Raw genomic sequence first — 25,841 nt, 5'->3', positions numbered from 1 at the left:
TCCACTAACTTTAGAACTCTGATAAGGCCTCTGTGTGTGTGTGTGTGTGTGTGTGTGTGTGTGTGTGTGTGTGTGTGTGTACACGCCAGCTTAACTGTTTTTAGTTATCTGCTTTAGATAGCACAGAACATAGAAAATACTTGCACTGTCCACTCGATAAGTATATGTACTAGATCTAAATATGTCTACAATATTATTAATGTAGCAAATAAAGTGTCCTTGTATTCTTGTTAGAATTTTATCAGCAAATGTTTGTACGGAATAAGCTCTAAAATTCAACGACTGTTTATTTTCTAACATGCAAAAGGTTGTAGGTGTAGCTGTATGAATAGATTCAAGTAGCAATATGTAAATCATTAAAGTTGATAGATGTCAAGCTCGCGAACAAAATGATCAGAGTTTCATATCTGGTATATAGCACGCTGATTCTGGCTGAAGCATGTAAACAAACATCGAGAGAGTCTGTGTGTAATCACTCAATTTGCCAGAGATGACAGTCAAATCACTTTCACCTCCACAGTCTGAAAAACGAAAAAAAAAAGAAAGAAAAGAAAGCGGATTGGTTAATGTCATCATAGATAGGTAAAAAGGCGGCAGTGTCATGGTTGAAAGCTTTTTGTCAAAGATCTGTTCAATTAAGGTTGACATAAAGCTGAACAATTATATATGTACCATCGAATACATATGCTTCATCTCTGTAGGCAGCTGGCATGTTATATAATTAGCAAATATTGTAGATATGATCTACACTGACTTTTATATTTTCTAATAAGCAGACGTTTGTCTGACAGTCGGAATTGATTGATGAAAGGAACCTATCTAATCATAGTGTTAAAACAATGCAACTGACCTCTCTATTTACTGTCTTGTTGGGATTCTAATATTGGCTCCTCCTACTTAAATTCGGGTACTTCTAACACAGTGCAGATTCTTCCTCTTCAAGTGAAATAACCAATTTGTTTTTCAGTTATGATTAAATGGTCGTGGAGGTTATATTGTAATATACACTACATAATACACATAACTATATCAATGTTTTCATCATGTCACCATAGATTGTTGGATTTCTTAACCACATGTTGTTGAAACAGTTGTAACCATAGAACAAACGTAATGATAACTACACTCTGTTCTTCACTCATTGTGTGTGTGTGTGTGTATGTGTGTGTGTGTGTGTGTGTGTGTGTGTGTTTGTGTGTGTGTGTGTGCGTGCGTGCGTGCGTGCGTGCGTGTGTGTGTGTGTGCGTGTGTGTGTGTGTGTGTGTGGAGGCGCAGTGGACCAGTGGGTAGGGCAGCGGACTCGCGGTCATAAGATCGCGGTTTCGATTCCCAGACCGGGCGTTGTGAGTGTTTATTGAGCGAAAGCATTTAAAGCTACACGAGGCTCCGGCAGGGTGTGGTGGCGAACCCTGTTGTACTCTTTCACCACAACTTTCTCTCACTCTTTCTTCCTGTTTCTGTTGTACCTGTATTTCAAAGGGCCAGCCTTGTCACACTCTGTGTCACGCTGAATCTCCCCGAGAACTACGTAAAAGGTATACATGTCTGTGGAGTGCTCAGCCACTTGCACGTTAATTTCATGAGCAGGCTGTTGCGTTGATTGAATCAACTGGAACCTTCGTCGTCGTAACAGACGGAGTACCATATATATATATATATATATATATATATATATATATATATATAAACACACGAGTAAGAACATAAATGCGAAACAAGGTGAAAAAATAGTATTCGAATACCGAAGGTAGAGTAATATGCTTTATTATTATCATTATTATTATTATTATTATTAAAACTGAAAAAGCATCACAAAACTGCTACTCAGAGTTTCACGTTTCCGTTCGTCAAGCAGTTGTTATCAAGAATCTTGGTCAAGATTCTGCCCGACGAACGGGAACGTAAAACTCTGAGTAGCAGTATTTTGTGATGCTTTTGCAGCTTTGATAATAAAATATATTTATATATACGTTTATGAATTTGCGGGAGATACATACGTGTGTGTGTGTGTGTGTGTGTGTGTGTGTGGTGAACTCTTCCGTCGAAGACGACGTGTGTTTGTTCAGCTTTTCTACCAGCACAAATGATTTGCTTACAGTGATCAAATGTATGTATTGAACATTACCTCACTCGCTCCGTCAAATCGACGTTACCTGAATAGGTGAACGGTGTACCAAGCGTCAGGTATCGAAGTCATCACAGAGCAACGTGAGATGAAGTGTTTTGCTCAGGAACCCAACGCACTACTCGGTCTAGAGATTGAAACCACGATCTCGCGATCGTGAGTGCAACACCCTAAACGCGCAACTCAAAGTTATGTTATTCCACACGGGTAGAAATATAAGAAAAATAGAAGTTGAAAATTCACTGAGGATAGTTAGAATATTTTTTATCAAAATATTTAGAAATTTTTGCAGGCTCCCCGCTACGTCCGTGTGTTAGTACCAAGTGACAATGTTTGGCGTCATAAGTTAAGGCTGACACGGTTGACTGAACAAATCCAAAAAATCAATGCTTGAATATTTTCTGTCAAGTGTTTGTAGAGAATGAACACATGATTATCACTTTTTGTACGTTTCCCACTACGGCTGTACGTTAGTGTCACATGACTATGTTTTGCGCCTAAAAAGAAGGCCGACACGTTTGAGTAAACATGTCTAGTTATAATCAAGACAGTCCAAGTTTAATCTGTTTGGTGGGAGAGTGGACAGGAGTCGTTTGTATGTAGTCTAATGGTTAAAATTTAGGTTGTTAGCTGTGCAACTTTCTCCTGATAAATGGCAGAAACATATACTAATTTGAGCTATGAACTGCTTTTAAAAACGGGGCAAACTTCAAAAACTAATCAGAAGCAAGTTGTTGTTGGCACTCCGTTGCGGGTTCCAGTTGATCCGATCAACGCAACAGCCTGCTCGTGAAATTAACGTGCAAGTGGCTGAGCACTCCACAGACACGTGTACCATTAACATAGTTCTCGGGGATATTCAGCGTGACAAGGCTGACCCTTTGAATTACAGGCACAACAGAAACAGGAAGTAAGAGTGAAATAAAGTTGTGGTGAAAGAGTACAGCAGGGTTCGCCACCATCCCCTGCCGGAGCCTCGTAGAGCTTTAGGTGTTTTCGCTCAATAAACACTCACAACGCCCGGTGTGGGAATCGAAACCGCGATTCTATGACCGCGAGCCCGCTGCCCTAACCAGTGGGCCATTGCGCCTCCACAATCAGAAGCAAGACAGCTGTGACATAAGCCACGTCTTTCTATTTAAACTTTCCGAAAATCAGTGTAAACTGTGAAACCGGTGAAAGCTTCAAATATTTTGATAAAAAATATTTTAACTATTCTTAGTGCATTTTCAACTTCTGTTTTTCCTATATATATATATATATATATATATATATATATATATATATATATATGTATGTATGTATATATATATATATATATATATATATATATATATATATATATATATATATATATATATATATATATATATATATATATATATATATATATATATGTATATATATATATATATATATTCGCCATGATAGATCGCTGACCACTACATTTATATTTTTTTTTCTTTCCTTGTTTTTTTCTGTGTTCCTTTCAGTTGAAGAGCGTAGGCTCGAAACGTTCGTTAAAGACTTTCTCTATTCCTGAGCGTTATACTAATACATCCATTTGTTGTTTACACTATCTGTCTTCGTCTGTTGTTTTTTTCGTAAATTCTCCTATATATATACATGTACCTGTACCTATACATATATATATATATATATATATATATATATATATAGAGAGAGAGAGAGAGAGAGAGAGAGAGAGAGAGAGAGAGAGAGAGAAGAAAGAAAGAAAGAAACTCGTACGATGGCTTAACTGGCTGAAATTTTGAAGCCACTGTCAATAATATCCTTGTTTAAGAAAAATAATTTGTATGTATTCTTGTTTAAGTCGGCAATGCATTCTTTTTTTTTAAGACGGCAGGATTTTTTAGCTTGAGAGGAATTTGGTAACTAATTTCAGTAGGTCGTTTGACTCACTGAGAATAGCAACTGTCCTCGTTAGATGGAAGTGATAATTTTATGCCATCCAAGTTAAACTATATTCTCTTTATTATCATGATCATAAAAATGTTGATCAACATCATTACCTTCGTCAGCACCTTCAGCTGCAGTATAACGTGTACCGTTATCTCAATTTTTATATCCGCTTATGCATTTTCGTTGAGAACAGATGTTGTCAGGGCATGTTTTGTAAGACCTGTCCTACGAAAACTTCAGCTGATACAACACTTTACTTGAAGTGAGATAAGACGAAACCCGATTTACTATCGGACGAAGAGATTGTCAAACGTTTGTTAGATTAATTTACAAAACAAGTTTCTTTATTATTTTATTTTATTTTTCTTTTAGTTTCGGCCAGACATATGGTCAACTCTCAGGGCTCTCTTCCCGTCACATATAAATGATTTTTCTTTCTAGTTTCTCATTGATATGTGCAACAATAAACAAGGTAAGAACAGCTTCAACAAATACTTTATAATGGCTCAATCTAATGCAAATATATTTGGCTGGTGCAAATGCATCATAGTCATTTGCAAGCATTTATTTGTATGGGGGTGGGGAATAGAATGCCCGTGTATTAGTTGTTTTTGTTGTTGTTGCTACTACTTCTGTAATTTTCTACCGCTTCATATGTATTGGGAGTAGATGTACAATGATAATTGATCATCTCCAGACTTCGTAACAACCACTACACCTGACCCTTGCTCCTCCAGCATGTCGACTCCCTAGAAATCCCCACCCTGCACATGATTTTATCCCTGCCGGCGTCGACTTACAACTGTTCGAGAGGAACGTTATCGGGGTCTCAGATGGCCTGCAAAAGAAACAGGCACAGCCCCTTCCTCTGAACCAGACCAAGAGAAGTAATTCTCTTGAAGAATCCAGATGACACCTTGCATGACAAAGCAGACCTTTTGAATTGCAGGGACAGTATATGCGGTCAATTTCCATGTGCTTTCCATCTATTCAATTTCATTCACAATACTTGAGTCGACTTGAGGTTAACGACTTTAACACAGCGTAGGTCTGTTATCACTATCGGGACTGACGACTCCTCAGTCACTAGTCTAACACCCTATTGATCCAGCCCGCCTCCGGCCAAGTTCATTGTTGACTGGGATTCTGAAAGTGGAAATGTTGAATATTATTTTCCAAAAACTCGACACGAAGTTCAGTTCGAAACTGCGGCTTGGGTTATTTTGTTAAAATGTTCTTGGTGAACCAAACAAACCATTCGATTCATCGATGAAGAGGTTTTCCTTTACTTCTCAGCTGATAATGATCTTTGTAATATTCCAGGCCTTTGTAATATCCCAAATGGGTGAAACGAATGACAGGAGGTGACTGCGCTCAGTTTTCTAACGCCTATATTGTGCTGTCTGAGATTATTTCAATTCCGACTTCAGAACATAATACCGCATGCTGAAAAAATAGACAGCTCTGATAAAGGATTAGCATAAGATATTTTCTAATAAATCATCCACGACGTGTAAAGTTGCTAGAATACTATGCATTGTTCTTAAAATGAATGATTAATATACAGCATTAAAAGAAACACATACTTTATTATACCATGAATTTACCTGCAATAATAACGTTCTAAAACGATGTTAACACTTGTAACCAAAGTTTCTGTTGCTATAATTTATCATACAGCTCTTAGAATTGTTACAGAAGTTCAAATGAAATTATTGTAGAGATTGTAGCCGTTAGTCTTCCATAACGAGCTGTAATTAATCTCTCTTTAGTAAAATTAATAATGCTTTAAGTGATAATGTGTATACCTGTATATGAACATAATGGTTTGTTTTCAAATACGAATATGTATTTATGTAATCATATATAAATATACATACATATATATATATATATATATATATATATATGTGTGTATATATATATATATATATATATATATATATATATATATATATATATATATATATATATATATATATATATATATATGCATGTATGTATATGTATATGTACGTATAGATAGATAGATAGATAGATAGATAGATAGATAGATAGATAGATAGATAGATAGATAGATAGATAGATAGATAGATAGGTGCGGTAAATAAATTGGCGTCTAAATTACGCAAAAATTAAAATAACATCTCATTTTAACAGATATATTTACCAAAATTACATAAAAATATCTTGAAATACTAAAGAGTAAGTTTATTCAATAAAATCGCCATTGCCTTCAACCACGGCCTCCAGACGACTTCGGAATCTCCTGCAACTCTTCTGGACGGTCTCCTTCTTTAAGCTGGTGAATGCTGCCATAATCCTTGCCTTCAGTTCATCTTTGGTATTACAAGGAGTTTTGTTGGTCTCTCGCTCAACTGTGACCCACATATAATAATCAAGGGGGTTGCAATCTAGGGAGTTAGGTGGCCAGATGTTAGGAGTGATATAACCACAGAAATTGTCAAACAGCCATGACTGGGTTCTTCTGCTTCTGTGGCATGGTGCAGAGTCCTTTCGCCAGACGTGGTCATCCAGAGGCCTCCCTCTTGATCCAGGGCAGCACTACCTTCTCCAGGCACTTGATATAGGCCTCCGTGTTGAGGCTGAGGCCGTGTAGGAAGATGAATGGAGGCATAACGTCGCCATCGCTACTGATCACTCCAAACACCATGATGTTGATTGGATGTTTGACTTTTATCATTCTCGATACATGTTTTGGGGACACGGCAAGCCAGTGATTGTTCTGTGTGGTCACCATCTAAACCTGGTTGAAATTTTTATTGTCCGAGAAAAACCAAAGCATGTTCGGTTGAGTTTCGTAGCGCTGTCTTTCCTCTTGTCTTTGATGTCTTGGGATAAAAATTGGCTCTTTCTCATCTTGTAAGAAACTCAGACACTCCCATATCCTTGGCGATAGACCTGATTGACTTCGCAGGATCGCTGTCAATCAAGACCTGGATCGCACCAACAAATTTAGTTCGTTTCTGATCAAACTTTACTTGTCCGTGACAAAAAATTCTCCTCGAGTACTGATCTGACCTCGTATATAGAATTCCTGTTTTTTTCCGTCCAAATGATTTTGAAAACTGTAGAATAAAGGATAATGAGATGGAGCATTGTCTGGTGAATATGGTGGGTGGAGCATCGTTTCCCTTTCAAAATGCTCCAGCCTTTGGAATGTCATCCTCTCTGTATGTGGCCGAGCATTATCTTGATAGAAGAACACTTTTCGTTTTGAAACCAAAGATGGTCGTTTTTCTTCTAGCGCTGACTTAGGCCACAGTAGATCTCTTTTGTTATCATTTGGTTTGGGTTTAAAAGTTCAAAGTGGACTAAACCTTTCATATCCCACCAAACAGATAACAACACCTTACGTAGATGAAGACCTTCTTTAGCCTGGGGTGCCGGTGTTTCTCTTTTCCCTACCCATTGTCTTCGGCACTTGACCTGTTTATAGAGAACCCATTTCTCGTCACCAATCACTATTCAGTCCAAAAAAGGTTCATTCGTGAGACGTGGCAGCAAAGAAGAGCTCACATTCACTTTCTGCGCGCAATTAGACTCGGAAAGTTTGTGAGGAACCCATTGACCCAATTTGCTTACTTTTCCGATGGCGCACAGGTGTCGGTGAATGGTTGAATGAACAAATCCAAGCTTCTCTTCAAGTTCCTCAACATTTGCGATAGGATTTTTTTCCACCAGGGTTTGCAGGACGTCCTCGTCAAGCTCAAATAGATCTCCCAGGACGAGGCTAGGCTGTAGTTTCCGGCTCGGAATTTCTGGAACCACCGTTGACACTGGCTTACGCTTATTGCCCGATCCTTATATACTGCATTAGTATTCCTCGCACCTTCCATTGCGTTGTAGGCTTTATTGAACTCATAAAGCAAAATATACCGAATATGCTTCTTTGTCATTTCCATTATAGCTTTGAAAAAATAACCATTAAAATGGAACTGCACACTTCAAAACTTTCCCTGAGAATAAGTGCAAGGTAAATTTACTACCTACTTTTATAGAAAGTTGCTGCAGGTAGTTTGTCCCCTGCCCCCTCTGATTTTTAGTTCATGCAATTGAAAAAACTGCATTATTTATAGGATGACCTACTATACATACATATATATATATATATATATATATATATATATATATATAGGGAGAGAGAAAGAGAGAGAGAGACAAAAGAAAGGCAGACAGAGGGAAAGAAAGAGAGAGGTCATAAAAGTGACAGAGGGTACAGACTAGCACCTCTTTTGCTAAAAGTAAGAGTTAGAATAACTCAAAAACCACAAAAGCACAGGACTTAATGACTGACAAAGGGAGTTAAGTCTCCAGCGTACACAGTCGGATCGTGATTTCGGATTTTGACGTAGACCATCTTAATCCTCGTCAGTGACTGTTAACGCCTAGGGTTAAACTCAACTACCTCTGTCAGTTTTATAAGGAAACCCGTTGAAAACATGTACTGATTTTCAAAACGGTAAAAATGTAAACAACAAATTAAAAGGGTTGTTTATTAACAATTAGAACCTACAGGTAAAATTAATAGAGGTCACAAAAGTGACAGAGGATACTGAGTAGCACCTTTTTTACTAGAAATCGCGATCCGACAATGTACGCTGTCCGTGTTATTTGAGGGCGAGCTATTAGGGATGGCATTTACTATGTCTGTCGATTGGTTGCTATGCTTTATGTTGTTATTTTTCCTAGTTTCATATATATAATGATTACAGCAGTATACATTTATATGTATGTATGTATGTACACACACACACACACACATACACACACACACACACACACACACACACACACACACACACACACACACACACACACACACACACACACATAGGTATTTTTATATATTCTTGTAAAATCTCTACTTTCAGATGTCACTCCGAACACTTGTGATTGTATTGTGCAGTTTATACTTGACAGGTAAATACTTTGGTTAATTTCCATTTCTACATATAACTATAATAGTGTGTTATAGTTTGATACTGACTTCCAGTTGAACCAGTTTCCTTTGTCTTGTTTTTTTAGTTCTATTAATAAAACTATCAAAGTCACATCAATCTATTTCCGTGTCTCTATAATTATAATTCCAATAATTGTGTGCACATGAAATATAGTTATATTATTAGAGCGGCTGATCCGAATATACGATTATATTTATTTTTTTGTTGCCAGTCCCGCAACTAAAATTGAATTGTCAATAGAAGGATGGTTATTTGACAGAAGAGATGTAGATTGAAACAAATACGATGGACATGACGGGCCGTATGTCGATAGCTAGGTAGAAGAGCGATGAATTGGCAGGAGGTCGATGTACTGGACAGAAGGGCAATGAATGGTAGGAGGGTCAATTAGCGACAGAGTGGAAGACTCACATACATATAGGTGCAGCTGTGGCAGCGTAGTAAGAAGCTTGCTTCCCAGCAATATGGTCTTGAGTTCAATTCTGCTGCGTGACATTTTGAACGTGCGTTTTCTACAATAGACTTGGGCCGATGACCTGGAAGTTGTTGCTCTTCCATTACTTTCGCAAACAGCAGTAACTTTCTTCAGCTGAATACACGTCATTGCTTGGTTAAAATTACCAAAATACGACGACTTTAACACGAAATAACTTCTAAAATACAAAATTTTGTCAAAAACGTTAAGAGTAAACCGTGTTCTACGTGACATTCAACCAGTATCCGAAATTTCAAACTGTTTAGTTTTTTTTTTTTAATTAATTAAAAAATCTGTGACAGAGATTGAAAAGATCCTATGTATGTATGCATGTATGTATGTATGTATGTATGCATGCATGCATACATGTATGTATATGTATGTAGGTAGGTAGATAGGGTGGTTGATAGGTATATATATATATATATATATATATATATATATATATATATATATATATATATATATATATATATATATATAATTCTTATACTAGAATGTTCTTGACACCGACTTCGATGTTTCGGCTAGCTAACCCATCATCAGACTGTCCGATGATGGATTCGAAGGCCGAAACTTTGAAGTCATAGTCAATAACATTCTTGTATAAGAATAATAAATTTGTAGTCTTCTAAAGTATAGAGTAACCCATCAGATTAATGTAAAATTGTTTTTACCATAACTTTGGTGAATTCACAAGGTGAGTTGATATACGAACCCGAGGAGATGTGTCGGACTTTTCAGAAGCACTTTGCCTTGCTTTCCGGTGGGAGTGATGGACCCGATAGTTGTACAGACCTTACGGACTTTCTCGCCGAGCTGCCGCGTCTCTCGGGACAGGATGCGGAGAGCTGTGAAGGGTATCATACCTAAGGAGGTGATTGAGGTTATAGCGGACAACGGCGATGGTAAGGCGCCGGGACTCGATGGTCTACCGTACGAGCTATATAAAAGTATGCCAGACTTGTTCGAGCACGTACTAGCTAGCATTTACGCGAACTGGCAACAGAATGGGTGAATTCCCAGATCTGTGTGCCGGAGAGTGGTGACGCTGGTCAGGAAGGACCCGGACAAGGGGATGGTATAGATAATTTTAGGCCCATCAGTTTGCTGAACGCAGAGAGGAAGATTTTGGCCAAGGTGCAAGCAAAAAGATTGACGCGTGTCACGGATAGCCTGATCGGGGGGGAGGGGGCACAAACTTGTGCGGTTCTCGGCAAAATCATCCAGGATGATCTTCATCTTATACGCTACACTGTAGAAGGGTATGATAATGATTCTGGCAAGGGCAGGGCACTGGTCCATTTAGACCAAGCTAAAGCATTCGACAGGGTAGACCGTCGTTACCTGGTTTCTGTGCTCGCGCAATTTGGACTAGGTCTTGGTTTCCTCAGATGGACCATACAGTTGTACGACAGCATCTACTCGATCGTTCGGGCGAATGGCTTTTTCTCAAAGCCGTTCTGCATCAAGCGGTCGGCTCGCCAAGGGTGTCCACTCTCTCCGCTTTTGTACGTAATAGCCCTCGAGCCATTGCTGCGAAAGCTGAGTGGCATTCCAACGAATCCAGGAGGTGGAGGATCGGTTACAGCATACGCGGACGATTTCACTATCATCGTGACCAAGATGGAACACCTACAGAAAGTAGGCGAAATTATCAAGGTTTACGAGATGGTGACAGGAGCAAAAATTAACCGGTAAAAATCGGTCGGCTTGTAACTTAGCACCTGGAGGGGCAAGTCAATGCCTTCGAATAACGTTGTCGAACGCTGGACGGAGGGCCCGGTTAAGTTGCTAGTAATCTGGTTTGGCCCAGATCTCCAGATAGAAAAGAACTGGTCCGAGGTATCGGGCAAGGTGACCCACATAGTCAAGACCTGGTCTTGGCGGTGGCTATCCTTGAAAGGGAGGGCGGAGGTGGTCAATGTGTTTATCGCATCGATCATCGTTTACCGTAGTTCCTTGTCCTGACCGTAGTTCCTTGTCCTGATTCGTGGTTGAGCAAGTTACAGAGGCTAATCTTCCGATTTTTGTGGAAGAACTCCGCTCCTCTTGTAAGACGTTCTATTTGCTGTCAAAAGCCGTTAAAGGGTGGGTTAGGAATGGCTTGGCTGTTGATGCGCAAACATGCGCTGAGGTTGAGGCACTTCTGGCTCTACCTGAATGGTGAACGGGTGTGGTCTCCGCTCGCTAGACGGATATTCCCCAGCTTTACTAGTTTTGGTGATAGAGAAATCTGGTTTCGTCGAAGATCGAGGTTGGGTACCTGGTATACGGAGTGCCGCAAGGCTCTTTTCCAGTTCCGCAGCTCGAGCAACACCAGCGGTTTCGGTACCATCGCGGCTTACTATAGTAAGATGGTAGAGGCTGGAAATGATGATGCCCTGGGGAGAACCCTGGGTTTCGATGATAATCAGTTAGATAGCCTGTTCCGAAGAACATTAGGGCCGAAGACACTGGATAACTTCCAAAAGTTTTTGGTCTGGCAGTGTTAGCAAGGAGCCCTACCCGTTCGGGATAAGCTCACCAGACACAGCCATCTTGGGCCGTCGGCTTGTTCAAGATGCGGGTGTTACATGGAAACCGTCCTGCACTCTGTTGTTCAGTGTCCGGATGTGTCAGAAGTGTGGACTTATGCAAAACACCTGTTGTCAAATGGAAGAAGAGTACTGCTATCGTCTGAGACAATTCTAAAAATTAACCCACCGGATTTCCTTACGGAAGAATGTAAGAATTGTTTTCTCGTAGTAGAGGTTATATGGAAGTCGAGAATGAAAGGTATTGTGACAGACAGCTTCGTCCCTGGCCTCGCACTGGTGAATGTCTTCACCTTTCACCTGAAAAGGAAGGTGGGGCTGGAAAGGAGGTGTCTGTCAGTGAGTATGTCCCAAAAAATATGGACGCGTGTAGCATGTATGTTGGGAGTGGAAGGCCCTGCGTGAGCACGCCATAGGGATTACCAAGGTGTCGGTGGAGAAGAGAGGGCTCATGGGGTCGGAGCTTACCTGTTTTTAAAACCTCATTTTGTTAAATTATTGTGTGTAATTGTCTCATTTGTTTATATTATTATTGTCATTTTAAATTTTTATAAACATACGTTTGTGTATATTCCCAAATCATACTGTATTGTCCCCTCTGTGTGTCCCCTTGTGAGAAATAAAAAACCGCAACGAAACGTTTGGTGAGGAAATGACCAGTGAGTGGTCATTTCAAAAATGGTTTAAACAATTTCGCAGGGGAGACCTGAACCTTGAAGATCGTGTGCATAGTGAAAGCCCATCGATCATCGATGACGGCCAATTAAAGACCGTCATTGAGAAAGATCCACGTAAAACCACTCGAGAACTGGCAAAAGAACTTCAAGTTAGCCAGAAAACTGTCTGCAACCATTTGCATGCGATCGAAAAATCAAAAAAGCTCGACAAATGGGTAACACACGATTTGAATGAAAATCAGAAAATGCGCAGATATGAAATTTGCTCATCACTTCTCCGTAACCAGACCGATACATTTCTCTACTATATTGTAACTTGCGATGAAAAGTGGACTCTGTAAAATAATAAAAAAAAGAAAACGTTCTTCGCAGTGATTTGACCAAAATGAAGCCCCGAAAACCTTCCCTAAACCGGAGCTCATCAAAAAGAAGGTTATGGTGACTATTTGGTGGTGTACTGCTGGACTCACTACTATAACTTCTTGAAACAAAGAAAAATCATTACTGCAGAAACATATTGCCATGAAATTGCCAGAATGAACGAAAAACTGCTACTTCCCCATCCCAGACTGGTCAACAGAAGAGGGCCGATCATTCTTCATGACAATACTCGACCACACGTTTCACCAATGATGCTCCAGAAATTAAGGGAACTTGACTACGAAGTTCTTCCCCACCCAAGCTTATTCCCCAAACCCTTCTCCTACCGACTACCACTTTTTTAAACACCTTGCTGGTTTCCTGTGAGAGGAATTCAAAAATCAAACTGATGCTGAAAGTGCGTTCAAAGAGTTCATCAGTTCCAGAACTCCAGATTTTTATGTTACTGGAATAAACAAACTTGTAACTTGTTGACAAAAATGTATTGATTGTAATGGTACTTATTTTGATGAATAAAATTTCCGCATTGCTGAAATATTTCATGTTTCAAAACGTTGCTTAATATAAATAATGGAATGCAGAAATGAAATAAATGAAAATTAACAAGTCAAAAAGAGGGTTGAACTACACATAAGAAATTAATTATGATAAAGTATCTCTCAGATGGGATAGATAACTGGTTCTGGTATAAGTGTGTTACAATGTTGTATATAAATCGTAAAATAAAAACCAGTAGAAATGTTGTACAAAACTGAATCAACGTTCAGAAGTGGTTTCCAAACTGTGGAGCAAAAAAAAAAGAAAGTAATGTTAAAGAAACTATAATGTAAAAACGGTTGTGTTAGAAGAAATGTGAATTTAGATTAGTGTTCGCCAAGCGTGTAAAGGTAGGAGCCTGTAAAGATTGAGAGGACTGGGACAGAAACAGTTTAGTGGTCTGCTTACAAAGAGGTTAGAAAGTCGATTATGATGAGGCAACGGGTTGAACATTTCCAGAGACGATTACGGGTATTCAGAATACCATCAGTTTGAAGAATCGTAGAAAGAACTCCCAGTGATGAGGGATTGACGAAATCAACTCCGATTTGAAATTTAATGGTCTGAGAGGTCGAGTGAAGATGTTAAATTTTTCTGCTAAGCAGAAGAGACACTTGTTACCATTAATATGCGATGGAGCAGATTCTATAACAGACGATTTGCTGCTGAAGTTGATCACTTTGTTATTTAAGCTCCAAAAGTATTTTGAAAGAGTTGTTGCAGATTTTTTTCCTCCTATCTAAAAGTGTACGTAAGCTTGGTGTGTTTAGATTTAAATTTGTCAGTGAGGGTTATGAAGCACTTTGTATCGTTGCTGTTATTGTTGGTTGCGACTTTAGCACAGCAAACAATACTTCGCTGAAGGTATTTACCGTTTAAAAGGAATTTACTTTTATGGAGGCAATTACATTGAGAAGAAACGTTTGTTTGTGGAAGGGCCTATCTATTTCCTATTGATTCTGACTAGAAAAGAAGCGAAAACGTCAGTTTAGCTATAACTAACTTTGAGATTGTATCTATTAAAATCTTGTAAAATTTATGGTCGTTATGGAAATGTTTGTTCATTAAGTTTAGGAAGGATCTGGTAATAATGTTTTTAACTTTAAAACTGAAATTGGGATTATATCATATAGTTAAATGTTCCTTGTTGAAGGACGTATTTTATCGTATCGTAAAGCCACTTTATTTCATATACTCGTTGCAAAATTTAGCAGCACAGTCAAAATTGTCCTTATTAGATGAAATTTCAGATATTTTTACGAGTGTTTTTTGGCCAGTTCTTGATGTTAGGTGGGTGGTTAGTGTCATTTACGTTTATATCTGGGTTTATCCCACCCCACTCTCTCTCTCTCTCTCTCTCTCTCTCTCTCTCTCTCTCTCTCTCTCCCTCTCTCTCTCTCTCTCTCCCCCCCCTCTCTCTCTCTCTCTCTCTCTCTCTTTCTCTCTCTCTCTCTCTTTCTCTTTCTTTCTTAATAACTGGTGCTAGTTTGTTCGGCAAAAGCAACAGACAGAATAAGTGCCAGACTCAAAAATTAAGCACTAGGGTCGATTTTTTCGATTCTTTAACGCGTTTTTCAAGGATAGCCGCAGTTTAATGCCTAAAATAAGTAAAAGGAAAAAGGAAAAAATCATCAATAAAAAAAATTAACTAACCATTCCTAATTACAATTGACGTTCTAATATAAAGATTGCTATTTTTTTATTTTTTATTTCAGAGAGTACTAATTACCGGAGATGGTGCTATTTCACAAACTGGTCACAGTATCGAGATCAACCGGCTAAATTTAAGCCAGCCAATATTGGCACTCATCTTTGCACCCATATTTCCTATGCGTTCGCTACACTGAAAAATGGCTTGGTCACAAACTTTGAAATAGATGATATTTCACATCCATGGAAAAAAGGGATGTAAGTTACCAGTTTAACCAAACAATCCATCAAAATTATTCAAATAATAATAAACCATAACTCGGAAACGCATTCCCCGCGAGAGAAAAAAAGCAATAGCTAATCTGTTGTTTATCTGTCGATCTGAAGTAATAGTTAATCTGTTGTTACAATTATCTTTTGCTGAGCTGGCAGAATTGTTAGCAAGCCGGGCAAAATTCTTAGCGGCATTTCATCCGTTTGTATGTTCTGAATCCGTTTTTATGTTCTGAGGTCGACTTTGCCTTTCATCCTTTTGAGGTCGATAAAATAAGTACCAGTTAAACAGTGAGGTCGATTATCTCCTCCACTGAACTTGCTGGCCTTGTGCCAAAATTTAAAACCAATTAAAATTAAGTCCTTTGCTTTTAAGACGGTGAGCCGGTAGAATTGTTATCACGCTGGATAAAATGCTTAACGGCATTTCGTCCGTTTTTACGTTCTCAGTTCAAATTCTGCCGAGGTCGACTTAGTCTTTCATGCTATCGGGATCAACAGGATACTTACCAATTGAGCGCTGGGATCAATGTAATCGACCAGCCCTCTCCCCCGAACTTGTTGACCTTGTGCCAAAATTTCAAGCCACTATTATTTATTGTCAGACAGATGTGTGGTAAGAAGTTTGCTTTCCAGCCACATAGTTTTGGGTTCAGTCCCACACTTTGAAAAAGTGTCCTCTACTATAACCCCGGGCCGACTAAAGCTTTGTCAGTGGATATTGTAAACGGAAGCTAAAAGAAGCCCGTCATGTATGTGTGTGAGTGTGCGTGCGTGCGTGTGTGTGTGTGTGTGTGTGTGTGTCTTTGAGTTTGTCACCTACCACAGCTTTACAACCGGTATTGATTTGTTTACGTCCCCATAACCTAGCGCATCGGCAACAAACACCGATAGAATAAGTACCATGCGTAAAAGAAGGAAAAATAGTTATTCGGTCGATCAACTTCCTTCAAGCCAGTGCTCCAGCATGGCCGCAGTCCAGTGAATGAAGCAAGTAAAAGACGGTAAAAGATTAAGTCCAGAAAAACTGAAACGCAAAACCGTTTCAATTCTCGCTTCAAATTTTCCCAACCTAAATTCGTACTTTTCTATCAGAATTTCCCGGAAGACTCCAGTGTCTTGAAGAAGTACAAAACAAAAATTACTCACAGACGCCATCCGCATGAAAAACAATAGTTAAGTTAGTGGCAATATATTTAATGCAACAAACGACGATAAGCGATTAGAAATACAAAAGCGGTAAGGAAAAGAGAAAAAGGTAATATTAGCTGAATGGCTAGTATTCTTTTAATCATTTCGGAAAGTACAGGAGACAAGACCGAGCATTTTCTTCTTATTCAGTCTATTGAACTGGAAGAAATGCTGTAACTGATCAAATAGGTCTTGGTTTGTCTGGTAGGAGCATTCGAGTGGTTGTACATGTTTGCACGTTAAAGATATATGCGCGCATGTGTGTGCCTGTATGCATGTGTGCCCGTGTATGTGTGTGTCCGTCTGTGAGAGAGGGAGAGAAAGGGGGAGAGCATATGTACATACATAATCATACATATGTATAGAGAAAGACAGCTAGCTAGATAGATAGATACATACATACATACGTACATATATACATACATACATACATACATACATACATACATACATACATACATGTGCTTGCGTGTTAAGTAATATAGTTGCATATCCATACCTGTTCCCTAACCTCTATCCAAGAATATATATGTATTTTAACAACATTCATTGATGAACACTTTTGCCATTTTTCTCTCTCTTTTTTCTTTTTTGCATCAGGTTTGAAGAAGTAAATGACATCAAACAAACAAATCCTCAACTAAAAACATATTTAGCAATCGGAGGTTGGAACCTAGGATCGAAACCTTTCTCTGCTGCTGTACTTACTGTAGGCACACGGAAGGTGTTAATTGACTCAGCCATAAGATTAGCAAGACTCTATAAATTTGACGGCATTGAAATTGATTGGGAATATCCAGCAGGTCGAGGTAGTCCCCCAGAAGACAAGGGACGATTTACGTCCCTTATATCTGTGAGTTTTTCCGGTTTTTTTTTTTTTATCCTTTATTTGTTTCTATCATCGAACTGCGACCATGCTAGGACACAGCCTTAACGATTTAATCGAAAATATTTCTAAGTCTGATACATATTTAATCCGTTTTTTTTTTTTTTTGCCGAACCGCTAACTTACAAGGATGTAAACTAAGCAACACCGGTTGTCAAGAAAACAGGTGTGGTATTTCATAAGCTTCATAAAACATACCTTTCATCAAACTTCCAAAATAGTTAAACAGTTGTGCCACCTTTATATATATATGTGTGTATATGTATACACACACACACACACACACACGCATACACACACATATATATGGTCCAAATATACAGAAAACAAAAGACAAAGACAGGTGAGGAAACAAGTTGGTGTATTAGATTGACACTCGGGAAGAAAGGAAAACGTCGATGACGTTTCGAGCTTACGCTCTTCGAAAGAAAGGGATGGAAGGTGGGGAATGGAGAGAGAGAGAAAAATGAAAAGAGAAAACTGTGTTGGGGTTAACGGTTTCGCATGATCAAATATGTATACAAACACACATTGCGGGCTTATTTTTTAGTTTCCGTACACCATATCCACTCACAAGGTTTTGATCACCATGTGACTGAACCTAGGACCACATCGTTGGGAAGTAAGTTTCTTAACCACACATCAACATCTACGCGACTTTTTTTCTAATAATTGCGGAATTTTTTGTTTGCTTTCTTTCACTTTAGAGTTTTTTGTTTCTATTTTTTTATTATTTTTACTTTGATGTCAGCGTTTGGGCATTTGTATAAAGCACGTACCTTGTCCATCGAACAGGCGTCCTTACAGAAACAGAATTATTATTCTAAATAGACTGTGCCTCTACCTGGAAGCTTGTACATTCCAGCATTGACATTTTAATTGCTGGTGTTGTTGTTTGCTACTGCTGCTGCTGTTGTTGTTATTGTCGTCATCCTCGTCATCCTCATCGTCGTCGTCGTTGTTGTTTATTGTTTAACTCCAGACCAGCCGCGGTCGAGCAGATCTATGACGACCAAAGATGATTTAACAATGTTTCAGTTAGCCAATATGTTCAGTTTTTTCAAGGTATGATGGCATTTATGGGAGAATTGGCTCCTTTGTCCTTTGGGGGTAAAGAGACCACAGTACAGTTCACTCGTTGGCTCATCCTATAATTAGTTGATATAATATGTAGGAGAAATATAAGTTTATGGGAGTTTTGGTGGAGTTTTTTTTTTTTTTGTTTGCTTTACACACAGCCACCACCATATCAAAAGGTGAAGTCTTTTTGTAGCTAATAGTGTTTAGAAGAGTGTACTGAGAAACGTCTGACCATGAACCACTACTGACACATTCAATAGTGCATCTGCCACCCAGCTGAATGGTAGAAATTAAGGAAGTTTCTGCACGGTTTCTCGGCACGTTGAAAACAGCTATCAAATGCCGTCAAATGACACCTTACTGTCTTTGATGTAAACTGCACACGTAGATATACAAAAAGCAGTGGAATGGTAACGGTTGAAACGTCTTTGATCATGAATCTTCTCGGTCAAGGCTTATCTGGACAACAACCACGCCAAGAACGACTACAGCAGATATTAAGTATTATTGACACTGTACTGAATCCATGCTCAAAACTTGACTTTTGCTGAGCCAATTCAACTTGTAATGTGTCCAATAATTACCGTATTTGGTAGCATAAAAGACGCACGGACATATAAGACACACCACTAATTTAACAGCGCATATTCAGGGTTGAGGGGTTTCCCCGATGCATGAACAGGCGGGCAAAGTACTGGGACTGGGTCTCGAAATCCTGGTCCCGGCTGCACAAGCGTCGGAGGCGGAAGAACTGAGAGTAGGGGATGGCCCATTTGGTGTGGGGGGATGGGAGGAGGAAAAGTTGAGGTAGAGATGGGAATCTATAGGTTTGAAGAAGGTGGAGGTGGTGAGAGAGTGGGAGGGAAGGAGCTTCTTTCAATTTCCATCGACCAAATCCATTCACCATGCTTTGGTGGACCTGACGATATAATTGAAGACACTTGTCTAAGATGCCACACAGTGGGAATGAACCTGGGACCATGTGGTTGGGAAGCAAACTTCTTACCACACAGCTGTGCGTAGCGTTTATTATTGCAAGCGACAGAAGCACTCTACAATTGTCAATTGTTCTGTTATCTTGCAGTGACAAATTGATGTCTTCCATACCTGGATTAGAAAGTTAGAAATCACTTCAAAAATCCCGAAATCAATAAATTTTCCAGTACTCTGTCTAGAATACAACTATTTTAGATATATTATGTTGTGGTAGTGGGGAGACTATACAATGAATTTTCTCCTTACGTTTGATTAAATCGTGTTTTTGGTATGGAAACATATTTTCACCGATGTAATAAAATAGCTGTCGTTGGCAGGATCTTTTATCAAACGAATAGTTCAGGTTTTGCTTTTTCCCTCTTTCCTTCTTTTCCTTTTTTTTTTGTCTTTTTTAGCTTATCATGTTACTGACTCTTCACTGAATTCTATCAAACGATATTTCACGTTAGTTTTCTCTTTCTTTTTTTTTTTTTTTCTGTCCTGTTACTGACGCTTCACTGAATATCACTGAAATTAAGATACTTAATGTCAAATATCCACAATTCCTAAATAGTTATCATAAATCAGTATAAATCACTATTGTAAGCTGCTATTAGGTATTTACTAACGTTCCCTGGCTACAATTGACAGAATGTTGATAAACGAGCGTTCAATTTGAAAGAAAAGAGTAGAAGTATGGTAGAAACAATACAATATCGGATTTAAAAATACCTCTTGACATTTCGATATGGTTGTTAGGTTATGCATTCAAATCAATCTTTTGTTTTCTCAGCTTATATAATTTCTCAGTGTCCGTTGATAAAAAGTCCTAGTAAAGTATGGATATCAATTCAGTTGGTTTTATTTTTTCACTTATAAGTTGTCTTCATTTCTAAATATGATTATCTCTTTATTTATATTAGTAAATGATTTATGGTCTTCTATTAAACGTAAAATCATTGAATGAGAAATATTTTTCAGCTATGGATGCTGGCATGAGATCCAGAGTACCACATTCCTATTGTACGAGACTTGTCTGGGATGGGTAACAAGAATCTCCAGTGAAAAACGTAGAGCCTTCACTACTACCTCAAATTCACCGATACACTCTTTATATACCCCCGCTCCTATTCATATATGCTCTGAAATATCATGCTAGCATTAACATGCTACCTACTTGATATACCTATCTCAACTCAGCATTTTCCTTCTTTCAACCTTATCCCGTACAGCCCAGTGTTTTCTCCGTTTCATATTTGTGTTGTATGTGTGCTATTTCTTTATTGCCCACAAGGGGCTAAACATAGAGGGGACAAACAAGGAAAGACAAAGGGATTAAGTCGATTACATCGACCCAGTGCTTAACTGGTACTTAATTTATCGACCTCGAAGGGATGAAAGGTAAAGTCGACCTCGGCGGAATTTGAACTCAGAACGTAACGGCAGACGAAATACAGCTTAGCATTTCGCCCGATTTGCTAACGTTTCTGTTGTATGTGTGCATGTATGTGCGTGCACGTGTGTGCGTGCACGTGTGTGCGTGCACGTGCGTGCGTGCGTGCGTGTGTGCATACATGTGTGTGTGTGTGTGTGTGTGTGTGTGTGTGTGTGTTTACATCAACCTGCAGATGGGCCAACAATCATTCATACATGTCTCAGCCCATCAGTACATGTTAATTATCCTAGCTATATATTGGCTGAATCATAAGAAACAAATAATGAAATTGGTTTCCAGCCATCACATGACGTTATGCATTTTGAGAAGGCGTTAACTTCATTAAATCTATCCCAGCAAATCTTTGAATTATTTTATTTACCTCAGAGATTTCCACTCAGAACATAAAGAGAAGCAACTAAATTCATTTGTCCGACAGCTGTATGAACGTTAAATTACTACTGACATTAAGTTACAATTAGTTTAAAAGAAATCAAGTCCCAATTTGGTACACACGTAGAGTTAGTAAAAAAACCTAAACATCTTTTATGATATCTTCTAGTATATTTAAATATGGAGACTCCAGATAGAAAATGTTAATTATATTTATTAGAATATTTTCCATCTTCGAATATCACACTAACATGACATTTAGAAATGGTATTTAGACGAAAACACGGAAGAAATATATAAAAACCATTTTATATTTAAAGAGAACTCTATCAAGAATTGACATGAGAAATATATATTTTAATTAACTAGAAACATCTAATGATCCAATAAGAAGACTTGTTCTTTTTTATTTTTCCCCATTAGTTGCAAGACTATTTTTTTAGACAGAGGGATATTACAGATGACAGACAAGAATTTGTGAACTTTACTAATACATACATTACAGAATTCACTCTGTTGCAAGTATTCTGACCAGATCACTGATCTGAGGATAACTCGATATCTTGATGTGATGTTTTCTACAACAGCAACCCACGGGCCAAAGTTTTTTCCACCTTCCTCTCGCAATCTCTGAAGCTCTGACAAAAGGTCGTGGATGCTACCATTTCTCTTCTGATTAAACCAATAAAAGAAATCAAACCAGATCTCGTACTAAACAATTTACAAAACTCTTATATCCTAAAAGTGCATCTCTGTAAAATTTCTCTATAATTCTCTGTATAATTATTCATACAAAGTTTTCCTTCAATTCAGTTATCCAATTTCCCGATCTAGAAAATACTAAACCCTGTGCCTATACACATATTTTTCGAATTAATGAATACAATTCTTTAGGGTTACACATCAATAATTAATAAAACCTCTTGTTTTGTTCACTTTACAGGAACTAAAACAAGCTGTAACTAGCGAAGCATTCGTATCACAGAAACCTCAACTTGGTTTGGCTGCTGCTGTGGCAGCTGGAAGGTCAAAAATCGATGCTGGCTATGAAATCAGCACCATTTCATCGTAAGTTACTGCCTTCACTTTCATCATTTTCCTTTAGAGTATTCATCATATATATATATATATATATATATATATATATATATATCATTCTTTAAGAAGAACTTCGAAGTTTCAGCCAGCCAAGCCATCATTGGACTGTAATGCATTAAGTTAATCTTGGCTTTATATAGTCTATGTTGCGGTAAATTTTTCCTGGGATTTGTGGGGTTCAGTTGAATGGTAATTCGGTTGTAGAGTGGGTTGTGATGGAGAGGTGTTGCGGAACAAATTTTAACCCTACTTATCATCCAGCTTCACTTAGTGCAGATCTTTTGTTTTACGTTTTTATGGATCACCTGGATTCCGCAGGGTAAAAAAGTAAGCCAATCTATGTTGAGAAGTGTGTATCATAACTATATGTTCAGAATTCGGTCCAAGTGTGTAAGAGGGCAAGTGCATTTCGTCACAGCCTATAGCTGACCATTGCTTTGTGATTAAAATATGGTAGACGGAAACTGTAAGGAAGCCTGTTATGCATATATGTATATATATATATATATATATATATATATATATATATATATATGCTTCGATGCTGTTGTTGCTGTTGTTGTTGGTGGTGGTGGTGGTGGCGGTGGTGGTGGTGGTGGTGGTGGTGGTGCTGCTGCTGCTGCTGTTGAACCTACTACTTGCTGCTGTTGTTTGTAGCCAAAGCAGCTCTGACTGAGTAAACCTATGATTAAAAGTAACGACAACTTTCCAGCTTTTTATTTTCTTTTCACTATAGTTCGCCCGGAATTGCATAATTAATGTATCCACCCTTTCTTTTTTAAATATAGACTATACCGTGTAATGTGAGGGCAATTTGGCGACCATTTAGACATTCTTTTGTTGTCTTTTGGAAATTGTTGGAGGCAACAGAAATCTGACTTTGATAATTTGTTATTGTCGTTGCAATGCTATAGCTGTTAGTATGGTTATTGTTTTTGCTGTTTAGCTCTAGATCAGCTATGATTGATTAAGCAGTTGATTAAGGCTTGTCCCGTCACAACCATCCCTTCTTTTAGCGACCACTTTATCCCATGTTTCTTTTACTTAAGATTATAAGGTGTGATTCGAGGCAGTGTTGTCTGCTATTTCTAACAAGTCGAATGACCACACAGAATATCCCTTATGTGTAGTAATTTCTGATAATCAACATGCTTAGTTCAAATCTCGGAGGAACGACGACATCCGTTATCGCCCTGAAGATCGAAAAAATTCGGGGAGATAAAATTCAAATCAATATACTATAGCATTTTTCCCATCTTTTACTTATTTCAGACATTAGCCTGCAGTCCTGTTAAGGCACTGCCATAAAGGGCTTAGCCAGACAAATCCATCCCAGTGCTAATGTTATTCATTTCTTTTGCCGAGCTGCTAAGTCACGAGAACGTAAACAAACCAAGATCGGTTGCCAATTGGTGGTGGAGAACAAATACCAAAACATACACCAAAAAATATATATATATACACAGCGGGTTTATTTCAGTTTCCGTCTACCGAATCCACTAGTAACGCATTTGTCAGTCCGGTACTATAGCAGAAGACACTTACTTAAGGTACCATGCAATGGGACTGAACTCAAGACCACGTGGTTAGGAAGCAAGCTTCTTAGCCACACAGCCATGTTGTCTCTCCTTTACTCATAAAAAGACCCCTAATAATCACGATTGTGTGTCAAACCAAACAGAAAACAATTTATTTTCAAATCCACTGATTTTGAATTTCATTTCATTAATTCTTTTCCAGATACTTAGATTTCATCAATTTAATGACATACGACTTTCATGGTGCTTGGGAAAAAAATACAGGGCATAACAGTCCATTGGTGAGAAGAGGAGATGAAACTGGAGAGTATATATTTTGGAATTTGGTACGATTTCTGTGAATACAGTTCTCTTCCGCTTTTATATATTTGTGTCGTTTCTAATAATAATGGAAAAATAGCTGTTGGCAACTTCCAACAAAGACGGAGAATCGTAGAGCGTCGGACAAAATATCCAGCGGCATTTTTTTTTTTTTTTTTTTTTCGGTTTTTGGCGTTCTGAATTCCATTCCGCCGAAGTCAACTTTAACTTTCGTCCCCAAAATAAAATACAAGTGAAGTATGGAGGGTCAATGTAATAGACTAACTTCTCAAAATTACTGGTCTTGAACTCTACAACTGATCACCGCTCCTTTCGTGGGAAATGTTTTAATTTCGGTCATATACATGCCATAGAAACCGAGTAACTGGTCTTATGACTCCTGGGTTTGAGAAGAAAATTTCCAACATTTGTTGCCAGCTCTCACGTCCAATATCTTCTTATGGAGTTTCTTTATTAAAAAAAATTACTGTTTCGGTCTTAGGTGACCAAACGGGTTTTACGAGAATGTATAAGAATACATCCAGTGTATGAAAAAGCAATAGAAAAAGTTTCTGATGTAAAAAACATACATCATAAAAGATCTCGTAGACTAACAAAGCAACCATACACCAATCTACAGACAGACATAGGTCTGTCGGTTGGCTATATATAAGTGTATGTGTGTGCGTGTACACACACACATGTATGTATGCATGTATGTATGTATGTATGTATGTATGTATGTATGTATGTATGTATGCTAGTTCACAAAAACATTCCTTCAGAATCAGATTCCAAAGGGCAAAGATATAGAAGAAACTTGAATATCTGTCATTTGTGTTTTAAACCCTGTCACTCAGCAGCTGGTCTTTAACGTCAATGGAGTGGTTGTACTGTGTGATGGGGTGTGATGTGTGTGTGTTGATGGGATGGTTATCATCTCTCAAGATGAAGCAATCATCATCATGTATGTATATCGAGATGTTCTTCATACATATATATTTAGAATTTTTAATTGAATCACTCTGCAATTTTCATATGCAGTATTAAGCTTAAAACTGAGTCTATTATTTTCTTCCTCGCAATATGAAGAAAATATTGCATATGAGAGGCATCATTCATCGTAACGAAAGTTATAAAGACATATCGCAGTGGTTCTCAATATTTTCAGCCTCATGGAACAATGAAGAAAATAAATAATCGCTGCTGCACTTGCTACAAAAAGTAAAAGATATTGATACCTATAGTAACGAAAGTTTTTAAAAGAACTTTAAAGTTAAAAATCTCCAAAATTATATATGGAAAACTAATGGTTACCTTGTTTTATTAATTATATTTGCGTATCAAAAAATTATGAATAACGAGCTTTAGAAATATTCAAA

General features: G+C 38.2%; 1 protein-coding gene across 2 annotated transcripts in view; it reads left to right on the top strand.

Moving 5' to 3' along the window:
- Nucleotides 1-4,222: 4,222 nt before the first annotated feature.
- LOC106875857 (acidic mammalian chitinase) overlaps nt 4,223-25,841 on the top strand; it is a 61,281-nt gene continuing 39,662 nt past the window's right edge. The window contains exons 1-6 of one of the 2 annotated variants that reach the window (XM_089347146.1): nt 4,223-4,520; nt 8,944-8,992; nt 15,356-15,548; nt 17,355-17,607; nt 22,467-22,591; nt 24,362-24,485. In XM_089347146.1, the coding sequence (XP_089203272.1) occupies nt 4,473-4,520; nt 8,944-8,992; nt 15,356-15,548; nt 17,355-17,607; nt 22,467-22,591; nt 24,362-24,485 (792 nt within the window). In that variant the 5' untranslated portion in view covers nt 4,223-4,472. Of the gene's footprint in view, nt 4,521-7,984; nt 8,046-8,943; nt 8,993-15,355; nt 15,549-17,354; nt 17,608-22,466; nt 22,592-24,361; nt 24,486-25,841 lie in introns of those variants that run through there. The other variant, XM_089347147.1, reaches the window with a different exon arrangement.

The sequence above is a fragment of the Octopus bimaculoides genome, chromosome 2, assembly GCF_046866305.1.
Source record: "Octopus bimaculoides isolate indiv1 chromosome 2, ASM4686630v1, whole genome shotgun sequence".
In the NCBI taxonomy this organism is placed as follows: Eukaryota; Metazoa; Mollusca; class Cephalopoda; order Octopoda; family Octopodidae; genus Octopus; species Octopus bimaculoides.
This window is presented reverse-complemented; position numbering and strand designations above follow the sequence as displayed.